The sequence below is a fragment of the Melopsittacus undulatus genome, chromosome 6 (genome assembly GCF_012275295.1).
Source record: "Melopsittacus undulatus isolate bMelUnd1 chromosome 6, bMelUnd1.mat.Z, whole genome shotgun sequence".
Taxonomy (NCBI): Eukaryota; Metazoa; Chordata; class Aves; order Psittaciformes; family Psittaculidae; genus Melopsittacus; species Melopsittacus undulatus.
The window spans coordinates 25,688,575-25,701,173 of record NC_047532.1 but is presented as its reverse complement, the minus strand read 5'-3'; the positions used below and the strand labels follow the sequence as shown (position 1 = coordinate 25,701,173).

Genomic DNA, 12,599 nt, shown 5'->3' with positions numbered 1-12,599 from the left:
TATGATGAATCTGATGCAAAGATCAACAACTCCTAGGCATAACTACATTAAACCTTGTGTATTTCAATTTGATTATGAGACAAAAATAAAACCTGTGCTGTGCAGTAGAACATGGCATAGAGGCATATTGGCTACCTAAAATTTGCCTAGATTCAGAAAAAGAAGGGATATAGCTTCCAAGAAGGAAGTCCAGAACTGCTCCAGAACTGTGTTGAGAAGCACAATGTATTTGTCTGGGCACAGCCCTGTGGTGCAGCTTTCAGGTAATGTACCATATTTCACATTTTACTGATGTTAACATAATGAACTAGCACATGGCCTCACTGGTGTGCTTTGTGGTATGGTCTACCCAGCCTCAAATACCATAATGTCAGTGTTTTGATTCCAGCTGTCTAGACTTGACTAACAAAATCTACAGGTAAATTCAGATTACTGAAAGTCCCTTAGAGGGTTCAGATTACTGAAAGACCCTAAATGTAACATAAGGTTGATGTCTAACTGCAGGTCTCAGTTCCTCTAAGATTATGACACAAATTTAAATTTAAATCCATACATATCCATATAAATAGCAAACTGATTTTGTGAAGCTTTTAATACTTATTTAGATTTTTGAAATAGCCTGAAAAATTATCCAATTCTCAAAAAAAAAAAAGGAGTTTACCACATCAAGAAAAATATTTGGGAGCAAAATTTCTATGTATTTCCTGACAATCTTAAATTTTAAACTCCCCTTTGAAAAATTTCAAGCTTTTGTTCTTGTATGAAGGCAGTCTGATCTCCCAAAGTAGTGGAGAACTTGGGATTTTGTTATGGATCTGACCAACACTTTTCATTGAAAATCTGTACTGCAGCTTTTGCCTGACATGGTTAAAAAATGTCACCATACCTACAAAATGGGGAAGGCACAATTTTTTTAAAAGGGTCAATCATTTCATTTAGTTCCCTAGGGTTTGTTTAATTAAATATACATTTACAATTTTATCTCTTCAATACAGTCAACAAATTCCTGATATTACAGGTCATTCCAGCCCAACTGGAATGTTTTTATATATAGAATCATAGAATCATAGAACAGTTAGGGTTGCCAAAGACCTTAAGATCATCTAGTTCCAGTCCCCCTGCATGGGCAGGGAAACCTCACACTAAATCATGTCACCCAAGGTTCTATGGAGCCTGGCCTTGAACACCACCACGATGGAACATTCACAGCTTCCTTGGGCAACCTATTCCAGTGCCTCACCATGCTTACAGTAAAGAACTTCCTCCTTATATCCTATCTAAGCTTTCCCTGTTAAGTTTGAACCTGTTACCCCTTATCCTACCACTACAGTCACTAATGAAGAGTCCATCCCCAGCATTCCTGTAGCCCCCCGTCAGATACTGGAAAGCTGCTATGAGGTCTCCATGCAGCCTTCTCTTCTCCAGGCTGAACAGCCCCAACTTTCTCAGGCTGTCTTCATACGGGAGGTGCTCCAGTCCCCTGATCATCCTCGTGGCCTCCTCTGGACTTGTTCCAACAGTTCTGTGTCCTTTTTATGTTGAGGGCACCAGAACTGCACACAGTACTCCAAGTGAGGTCTCAGAAGGGCAGGATCACCTCCTTTGACCTGCTGGTCATGCTCCTTTTGATGCAGCCCATGATACGGTTGGCTTTCTGGGCTGAAAGAGCACACATATGTACATAATAATGTGTATCTATCTATATAGATATATAGTGTATCTATCTATATCTTTATATATATATTTAGATGAATATATACATAGATATATCTATATAGATATATATAGATATAGATATATATACATAGATATATAAAAAAATAGAATGTTTCTATCTAGTTTATAACTGTGGTTTTACAACATAAAGCTCTATCTAGGAGCTTCTTAAGTTTTAGTGATTCACAAGGTTTCACAGCTATACAATCTTAAATTCTGCCCACAGAGTGAATGGGAAAAATGAGGACAAGAAGGTTTCAGGATCTGGATTTCAAAAGCTTAAAAAAATTAGCTATTTATACAAAACTGTGAAAAATATCTACATTTAGAATTTTCCAGAAATCTAAGTTTGAGGCTGCATAATATTTCAGAATTTCTACTTTTAATTACAGCAGTTACTTGGATCTGCAGAAAAACACATTCAGCTATGAGGTATGGAAGAAAAAAATGAAGAAAGCAAGTTTTTCAGACGAAACAAAGGAAAAAAAGGTCTGCATTTTAGTCTGAGTTTTGAGTGAGAAACTAAATTAATTACACTTAAGTTTCCTCTCTAACAGCCCACTGTGAGTCATTCATGGGTTAATTATAGCTAATCAGGTATAGTTACCATCACAGCAGAGCCCTGTTCTTATAAACTATTTGTATTCTGAAGTTTTCAGAAACAACAAAAGTGCTTAAACCTCTCATAGAAAAAAAAAAAGTGTTTTGGGGCAAGTAAAAAAGCAAATTGCACAATAAAATTTAATTGAAATTAGAGGGCACATTCTCAAGCATGTTTATTCTTTCTCACTCGGAATAAATGAGCTGTAATCTGGCTGTAAATAGCTGGTGGAAAATTCTGTTTAAGCATCTGTTCTTCTGTTTCCTCCTGTTCTTTTGTTGCACTATGGCTGACCCTGAGCTAACACCTAGACTGTATTCACCTGACCCAACTTCCTATGAAAAAATATAAGTATTCTGGATTGGAAGAGTATATCCTCTAAAGGAAAACTACTCTTAACAACCTCACTTTACTCACAGCAGTGTTACACTTGCTAACAGTGTTTTTATCCCTTTGCAAAATGCAGTGAGAGCATTCAATAACATTTAATTTACTGTGCAACAAATGTGCATCTTACACATTCTGCAAAGCTGTGTGGAGTTAGAGCTAAAGTTCATTAGTGACAGTGGTGGAATTAGAGTTTCTAACAAACAAGAATTGAGGTCATTTGAATGGGATTATACTGCTGTCTCCCAGCTGCATTAGATTCACAAAGCAGAATGAAATCTAAACCTACTAAGCACAGTTCTCTTCCATCTACTCACCACTGAAAAAGTCTTGCAATTAGTTGTTAGGAGTATGGATTCATGATCTCAGAGTAGTATATCATGGTCACTCTGCCAGTGGGCTATGACAAGACACATTGCCAAATACACAGTTAATGTTACAATAACTCATGACCTTCATGTCTTTTCCGTACCCTTTGTTAACGAGCAAAGGAAAGAGATCAGTCATACAGATTAGTATCATTGCGTAGGTCTCAGGTCATTTCACCTTTCCCTGAGCCTTCAGCTATGCTTAGCTCTTCAATAGGAACAAATTAGCATGGCTGTACAGTAGCGAGAACAAGTTGGAAGAGCTGAGAACATTGCTCATTAAAAATACCACAGAGGGAAAGAAAAAAATTTGCTGACTTTATTTGTATTCTGCCTCCACCACTGTACAGGATTTTATTAAACATGAGTAGAGTGCACCCCATCATCCTAATAGGGATATTAATAGGGAGAGCTAACAGCCATCAGTGCATCTGAAGATAAATTTTCATAGCAAAAAAGCTTCTGAAATGAAATAATATTGGATCTGTAATATTTCAAACACAACAGGATGTACAGTCATGTAAATGTATATGTAAATTAGATGCAGCCCTCAGGCACTTGGTGAGTTTCCAATGAGGCCCTTGGGGCTGCAAACAGTTGATTTAGCATGAGTCTAACCACTTACACTAAAATGCATGCTATACAATAATACTGAAATAATGTATGTATGAGGGATTTTTAAATAAGTTAAATATCGATATTGGCTCTAAGTACCTCACATGGACATATGATTTCCAGCTGGCAAATGTTGTAACCTAATGATTTTACTTTTTTTAATGTGGAACAAATATATTGTGATTGATGTGAAGCTCAATCAGTTTTACTCATGTCACAGCTAACAAACTTGATTAGAAATATGAATAACAAACTTGATTCATCAAATACACCTCTCCCACTCCTTTCTTCATGCTGCACATTAACAGACTTTGCTCTGAATGGTATTGCTTTTCACTAGATAAATAAGAATTAAACATTAAGACTATAATGTTAATTTTCACTTCCCCCTTCTTAATGCTTTCCTTTCACTGTGACAGTTTTTTGGTAGAAAAGATTAATTACAAAACTTATCAAAATATTATCTTTCTGCATCAGTCCCACAAAACAATATATGAAGACTTGTATGAAAAAAAAACAGCTATCACATATCTCATTGAATTTGAACAAAGAATATAAGAAATGCTCAAGTATTATTTTAAGTGAGAAAAATCATAGACTCATAGAATCATAGGATTGGAAAGGACCTTTAGATCATCAGGTTACAAACTCCCTGCCATGGGCACGATCACCTAACCCTGTCTCCCAAGTCACTGTCTAACCTGGCCTTGAACACTGCCAGGGCCAGAGCATTTACCACTTCTTTGGGTAATCTGTTCCAGTGCCTAATCATCCTTACAGTAAAAACTTCTTCCTTATATCTAACCTAAAATTCCCCCGTTTAAGTTTGAATCAATTAGCTCTTGTCCTATCACTACAGTCCCTGATGAACAGTCCCTCACCAGCATAATGTGTCATTATTTGCTGCTTTCCATAGAGAAATGCTAGGAATTTGGGAAAACAGGTATTTATTGCCAGTAATCTTTTTTTTTTCCTGAAGACTAACTGAGCTTGATCATTCTTGCCTAATATTAGGTATACTGTTGATTTTGCTTTGTAACACAAGAGACTTAATAGATGCCTTATGGACCTTAGACCTTAATCTATTAAGGAAGTGCTAGATGGAGAAACTGGAAACATTAGGAACTGACTGGCCAAATCTAGACACAGCCCTAGCTTGTGAATGGGTGAGTTTCTCATTGCTATCCTAGCATATGACTGAGCACTGTTATAGTCCTGTTAAATGCTCATCCTCTTTCTAGTCCTAGACAAAGCAACTCAGTGGTGCTCTTAAGGTAGCTTCAAGAACTCATCTACTACTGAATGTTTAAGTGGTTTTGTACTTTTCACGTTTCTGTAGACAAGATAAGATTTTATCTCATAATGGTTTTATTACTTTCTTGTTGCTAAATAATAACTAAATCTTATTAATGTCTTACTTACAGTACCCAAACCACATCTAGTCTAGCCTGGAAAAGGAGGCATATAGAAATTTGGGGGGAAAAAACAAACCAAAATAAAATAAAAACAAAACAAACAAAAAAGAAAGCCAGCAACCACAACAGCAACAAAAAAAAAGACTACCAAAAAAAAAAACACCCAAAAAAAACCCCAACCAAATCCAAAAGAGAAATCACACCAACCTGAAAAATGTTGGCTTTGTTCAGGGTTTTTTGTGAATCTGTGGGAAAGAAACTGCATTTTTAGCCTCTCTTCTTCAATATTCTGTTTAGGGGTTCCACAGCTATCAGGTAGCCATTTCAGAACACTTACAAACAGCAAATACATGGTTGTGAAATCAGTTGTGCAAAGCTGTTTCTAACTACTGCTTCAGTTTCAGATTGCCCATAATTACAGGAAATATGGAAAACAAACAAATAAGCCAACAAGCAAATACTATCAAATAACTGTTGTTCATTTCAGAGTCCAAAAACTCCAAGAACACCTTTGTGGCAGAGCTCATTTGTGCACTGAAATGTCGATTGAACTGCAAATACTGTACTTTTTAAGGTGTGGTTTAAGTCTGGTCCGTTACAAATACTGTTTTGTTGGGTTTTTTTTTTTTATTCAGTTACTCATTCCCAAAAAGAAAGTAAAGATCTTCCTAGTAAGAGCATGAGTTATATGAAACATTATCAATACTCTCAGTTTCCTTTTCCTAAAATATGAACAACTTTGCTAGTATGGTAGAGTCTAGTACACTGCATATTAAAAAATTAACCAGAAATGATAATATCAAATATTAAATAGATTCTGAACATGATTTTTTGTTGTTGTGAATTAGTCAGCAATCAAAAAAAGATTGTTTACCACTTGGAAATCTAATATAAATTCAGAATTTCAGGGATTTCTAAACCTGTTACAATACCTTTATATTAGATTTCTTTCATGCTCGTCAGAAGGGAGTTATGGTAAGCAAAGAGAGCTTTTCTTGGACTCATTTTGCAAATCCCCAGTTCTATCTCCTTATGCAAAGGAAGGCTTTGAGCAGAGCTATGGTGGGCAAGCCAGACAGAGAAGGTGCTGTGACTTAAAAAGCTGTCCAGTATTTTACGGTGTAAAAAGCACTTAGTTCGCTGTCCTCCCTGGAGTAGCCGAAGAAGGGAAATCACAGGGCTGACTGGTGGGCACCCTGGTCCTTAGATCCCCCAGGGTGTCACTTTTCCCGACTCAGGCCTCAAGCCCATCTGCTTGAACATGAAGATCTGGCTCTGCAGCTGTGGTTGAACTAAGATGTCAGCATATATGTTTTAATAAATATCTCTGAAATATGCCATTTAGACATTTGATGTAGAACTTTATTTAGCTTTCCAATTTCAAAAACAGTGTTTCAAAAATCTGTGTGGGGGTAAAACAAAAAATGCCTTTCTTGGCTGCTTTTGTGATCCTAGTTTTCAACAGAAACAGGTTTTTTGTTCAGTATATTGTTCTGACAACAGAAATTTGTAATGCAAATGCTTCCAGTCTCTCAACAAAAGCTAGGGTTTCATGGATTGGCACTGTTGCAGCTGATGTGACAACCATTTTCTAGAAACTCCTGCAGTCAATTAAGCAAATCTGTTTTGCTGGTGGGCTACAGCTTGCATTTGTATCCATCTCAGTGAGAGGGTACAGGGAATACTTAGACATTTTTTAGTGCTTGTAAAAAACTTTGGACATGCAAAATGTTCATTACATAAATTGTTAGCAAGCAGGGTTGAATTCTTCATTATGACACAAATTTGCTTAGAAAGAAATCAGTAAATATAAAGGAGAAATTAGTTTCAGACATTTTTTTTTGTCTCTACATTTCTATGTTCTATCATTTCAGTTACCACTGGTTTCAGACATAATTATCTTAATGTAGAAGGAAAGTTTTGCATGTGGCTTGAAGGAAGAAGATCAGTTTTAAAGGTTGCTGTGCATCAACATAAAAAAAAAATTAAAAAAAGTGATTATGAAGATAAGTCAGATCAGACGGATGGGTAATATGATGGTTTGCAGCAAGACTGTGCAATCTGGTGGGCAGATCACAGACGAGATTGGACTCTGTTGATTCTGCTTCATTTGCAGCTGTGCTGCTTGAACAGCCAAATGCCATACTGCACCTGCAGACGACCAGCTCTGATCGGGGTTAGCTATCATGCCATCAGCCCATGATGAGTGGGACAGGAGCAATATCCTCCATACACCAGCAGCCAAACTGAAGAGATGTTGGTGAGCCACAAACTATGGTTGTATCCTTCTCACTGGAGAAGCCCTGGCACTCCCAAAGAGATAAATTTATATTTACTTGAGTAACAACTAAGGTAGCTGGAAACTGCTGTTGACTTCAGATGACCTTTAATGAAGACCTTAGTTGGCAGGGGAAGGATTCAATGCACAGAATGGATTCTAAATCATGTCTTGTATAAAGAGCTTCAAAATTAATGTATATTCAGCTGCAAGTTAGAAATTTTATTTGCTCTTCAATACTGGAAATGACCTGAGAGAGCCAGAGAATGGCTTATGAGTGACCTACAGTAGTCAATAAGCACGATGATTTGACTGACAAACTGTATGGGAAGAAGTTCCAAACAGAAAATAAGACATGCCTCCACAAAACTGCAGAACCAAGAGTCCCAAATTATTCCAAAGAACAAGAAAAACAAAAATAAAGGTCTGTCTACAAACGCAGTTGCTGAGCACATGTGTAAAGCAGATTGTCACAATGATCAAACATGCCATCTGTATCATTCAAATTATGCACATTAGAACCTCTTCTAAACTAGAATCTTCATTATCAATTGCAAAAAGTTTAGAACAAAAGTTATTGTTTTGCTCACAAATCTTTTTTTACTAATCAAAACGCATTTCTCCTGAGAAGCTGTTAATGAATCTGGAAACACATATGCAGGTTGGTCCTAAAGGACTTCCCCTACCTTTATGGCAGTAGAGGCAATCTGGATGTGGTGGAGTCTGCGCAGTGTGCTGTCCCTGTCAATGAAGTAGGAGGCTGCGAGCTGATGCAGGGTCTCCAGAGTCACGGCAGAGCTGTTTGAGCTGGGATCACTTCCTTCTGATCTCCTGCTCAGCTTCCGTTTGTCCACAAAAATTGTGAGTGACTCCTCCCCTAAGCAAGGAAACAGAAACCACAACATTCATCAGTAGCATCTTCTGAGCGTCTCATTCTGCCAGAAATAAGGTGACAAGCCAAAGTTTTCCCTAGCTGTTGTCTAATGTTCAAATCTCCTGTTGGCAGACTCAGATACTTCAGTGCCCTAAACACATAAACAACAGATACTATTCCAGGTTGGTTTGGAGGCAGGGTGGAAGGTGGAATTGCCTCATATGAAAACAACTAAACAGTAGGACACATTTATGCCTAAAATATGATGAGACGGGGGACAAGCCTGCTTCTATTTACCAACAATATAGACATGCTGTAGATATTCAATTTAAATTGTGTATAAAATGTGTTTACTCCCAAGGTTGTTTAATGCCTTCTTTTTTTTTTATTTAACCTTAGCTTAAAAGAAAATGAAACTGGTTTAATACTTCAGTCTTCTTTTTTGTTGTTTCCTTCTTTTAAAACATGTATCATATCTGATTTCAGAAGATAGATTGTTCCAACTTGTTATAAGAAAACCTGTGCTTTCCAATCAATTCAGCAATGCTAAAATGCCTGAAATCTGATGTAACAGTTGTCTTAAGCCACATTCATATAACTGAAAAGTATAAAAATATGTAATAAGAATGTTAATCAGTTTCCTTTAAAAAAGGGAAATATAAATAACGCTTCCCTAACTCCCAAAGCAGAGATGCTTTTCCAAAAGAAAAGATCCACATTATGTGTTGTAGATTTCTCACTTCTTTTCTCTCTAAAGAGAAATGAAGAAATACCTTTAATTTAGAAATTTTAGTTCCTGTAGGATTATTGAAAATAAAACTGAAGCACTATCTCAGTTGTTTGACTGAGCAAGTTCTTAAGAACCATTCCAGATCAGATCTACTGATATTGTTAAATTTGGAACAAATTTTCAATGTTTATTTCATTATTATTTTTTTTCTGCTTTTCAAGATAAGCAAGGATCCGTTCATTTAGTAATGTGCTTAGGCAAAACTCTGTACTTCAGAAAATTAATTAGAAAAGTAATTTATAGACTCAGTATTTTCTTCTGTACAATTTATTTCCAAACTCCAAAAACACGTTTCTCACTTTCTGGGCCTGTGTTTGGTAACTTACTTTCATAGAATCAATGAATAATATCATTATACCTGTATTCTAGGTGCTGAACAATTCCACCGAATGCCACTTCCTTGTTCCTGGAAAGGAAGATACCCTGATAGGGTCTGATTTGCCACTTGTGCAAGTTTCATTGCTTACCCATCTGCTGCAGTGGCATTTTGCCCATTCAGAGGATGGGATGCCAGGTTTATATGGGTTTACATGCCAAAAAGTAATAGCTATAGAAAGATAATACGTAGGATGGAAAGCATGACATCATCTTTAAAGGGAGATAATATTGGTGATGAAAAATGCTAAATGAAGAATGCATGCCTCCATGCAGAAGATCACATCTGTTGGCAAATTTGACACACAGCTACCTCAGCTTGCAAATTATTTGTTTGAAGAAAGGGGAGTGTGATCATGTTAATATACCTTACAGTGTTTCCCAATCTCTCCCAAGTTCAGAGGACAGTGAGGTCCTTCAAACCTTACATAGGATTATCTGGATATTGACAGTTTTGCCTACGTAAGGTCAGTTTTCACCACTATATTTATACTTCTATTCCTACTGTTCCTTAAAGGGTCATTCTTTTATTTTTGTGCATGCAGTCATCAAAGCAAGGATTAACTGCCTGAATTCCAAAGAATCAGGAATCACAGCAGCCTCTGTAAGCAACAGAATTTCCCTGTTCAGTTACCTAAACCTAAGTAGAGATAGGTTCGCATTTTATTTAACTACTGCCAAAACCTCCAGCAAAGCAGACTAAAGTTGCTCGGTAGGGCAGGCACAAGCATGCTGTATCAGTTCAGTTGTTCGCACCTTGTTCTGTTATGCTATGCCAGCATGAGGCATTGCTGGTCCTATGGCCAGGTGGGCCATTATTCACACCATGCTGCATTCATGACAACTGCTGTGAGCAGAGAACTGGAAAAGTACAGCAAAGTCTAATGACTTGTACTTGAGAGAAATTTGCCATCAAAACCTGCTTTAGATTCCAGCACTGTTGGTTTTCAAATACACCTGCCTTTTCAAAACCTGCCTTGTGACTAGAGCCAGTATGAAAGATATTTCTGAAATTAAAAACAATAAGTGGGCTGACATTTGAGACAGGGGCCATGGTCTTTGTGCAGCTGTTTGTGGAGCTATAGGGACATAGTCGTATCAGAGCAGGCAGTACCAGAACTCACAGGGGGAAGTACTGTATCAGTGACCATTTCAGATTAAGCAAATGAGGAACAAAATTTCACTAGGAGATTTCTCTCTTTTTTTTTTCTCAGAGGTCTTAGCTAGTTTATTCAGATTAAAGTGACTTTTGTAAGCTCGACTGGCTTTCCAGTAGAGATATCATTATAATACTTTATAATTAATTGTAAGGAAAAAAAAACAAACAAGCGCTTAATCTTGCAGAAAATCTCTGGAAATTAGAGAAAAAAAAAAGACTGGGGTTCTTTGTGTTTAATTAGGCTGTATACTACCCCATCTTGCCTTAGTGTAAACTCTTTTGATTGATTTGTACTAGTTATTAGCAGAGATGGTGGGACTGCTTCTATTTCAACAAAATTCTGTTAAGTTTTATTACTAAAACAGATGAGTTTTCTATTTTTCTCTCATCAAAAACATCTTCAGGGGTGGAAGAGCAGAGCTGCAATAAAAACTCCCATTTCAAGAAAAATAGCTCAAGAAAATGACAGTGTTTTGCATTGTTTGGTTTTGATTAGAATATGTCAGGAAAATAACATTTAAACCCCCTCACAGTTATCACATCAACCTATTATCCTAGTCCTCCTTGATCCCATGCTTGCTGTGGCAGTTACTGATGGGTGCATTTTGGCAGGCAGGATCCCCTAGCATCCCCAGTCCTGCAGTCTCCATCCCCCTCTGTGACAGATATGTTTTGTTTTTCATGCTCTGCAACAAGGCTGAAATTATTTTGAATGTTTACTTTGACTCAGATCACATCAGATTACATCTCCCAAGGTTGAGTGAAGGCACAGCGGAGTGATGGGGCCTTGAGTGTAAACATGAAGGGAGCTCCTTCTCCTCAAAAATCTCTGCTTTGCATTTGTATGGCATTTCAAACAAGTGCATCCTAATTCACCACTGGTATTCTCAAGCACTGTGCTAATATCAGGTACAACCAGGTACATTTAAAAAATATTTGCTGTTCAAAAGCCATCTCACAGATTCTGAAGGATTTTAATCTGTCAGAACTGATTTAGCACTTGATAAAAAAAAAAGTGGATTAAAAACCAGAGAACTCCTCCACATGTTGGTACTCAGGCATCCATTTCACTGCAGACTTGTAACTGAACTCACTTTCACACACAGAACTCAGCAGTTTGTAACATAAAATCACCAACTCGTATTTAATTTGTGGAAGCCTATTTGAGTTTTAAGTTAATGCAGAGAAAACTAAACCTATGCCAAAAGAAAATCTTCTGTCATATTTGAAAGATAGATGAATCTTGGTTTTTACTGGTTAGTCTGTCACCATGAAACAGGTTAAGAAGGCACCTAGACATTAGTTAAAAGCCAAGTGTGATTTAGAAAACCATTCAAGGTTATGAATTTTAAAAACTGAAAAGCATCAATGATAGTGAGAAAGAAAATATGATTATTCAGCATCTGATCCACACAGCCTTTTCCCACAAGCTCTGAAATCAGTATTCACTCTGTTTCACAATACTCAGGAGTCAGTTAACCTCACTTTCTCAAGTTTAAAAGAAATAGCATTAAAACATTTATTACGTAAGGAGTAAGTAGACTGATATCCACATTATAGACCAACCTTGTCCTAATATATACTAATATCTTTAAGCCCAGAAATCTGCAAACTTGTAACTTAGCCTACATATTTGATTCTTTCTAGGTTTACATGAATATATTTTCCATTATTTGTATTTATAAGCTAAACTAACTCCTTAGTTGAGAAAAATATTTTACATGCAGGTTTAAAAAAAAAACAAACAAAAACCAAACAAAACAAAACAAGAAATAAAATAGGTATATAGAAATATTCCTAGACACATAAGCCACCTATGGCCATTTAGATAAAAGGATCCTAAACAACATTTTACAAATGACATTCAGAAATTAGAAATTAATTTTGTGTGCATCTTAAGAATATTTTCAAGAATCACTTAAAAATATAAACCACCATCATGATAGAATTGAAATAGTGATGTAAAAACTGTAATAAATATAACCATCTATTGAAGGAGTAAATATACTTTGTTACACATA

The 12,599-nt window shown here is 36.6% G+C and overlaps 1 protein-coding gene across 2 annotated transcripts in view; it reads right to left on the bottom strand.

Annotated features, from left to right (window-relative positions):
• Positions 1–12,599, bottom strand: part of BRINP3 (BMP/retinoic acid inducible neural specific 3) — a 196,228-nt gene that overhangs the window by 78,666 nt on the left and 104,963 nt on the right. For both annotated transcript variants that reach the window (XM_005150995.2, XM_031050820.1), the window contains one exon: positions 8,067–8,257. In XM_005150995.2, coding sequence (XP_005151052.1) covers positions 8,067–8,257 — 191 coding nt within the window. The remainder of the gene's footprint in view (positions 1–8,066; positions 8,258–12,599) is intronic.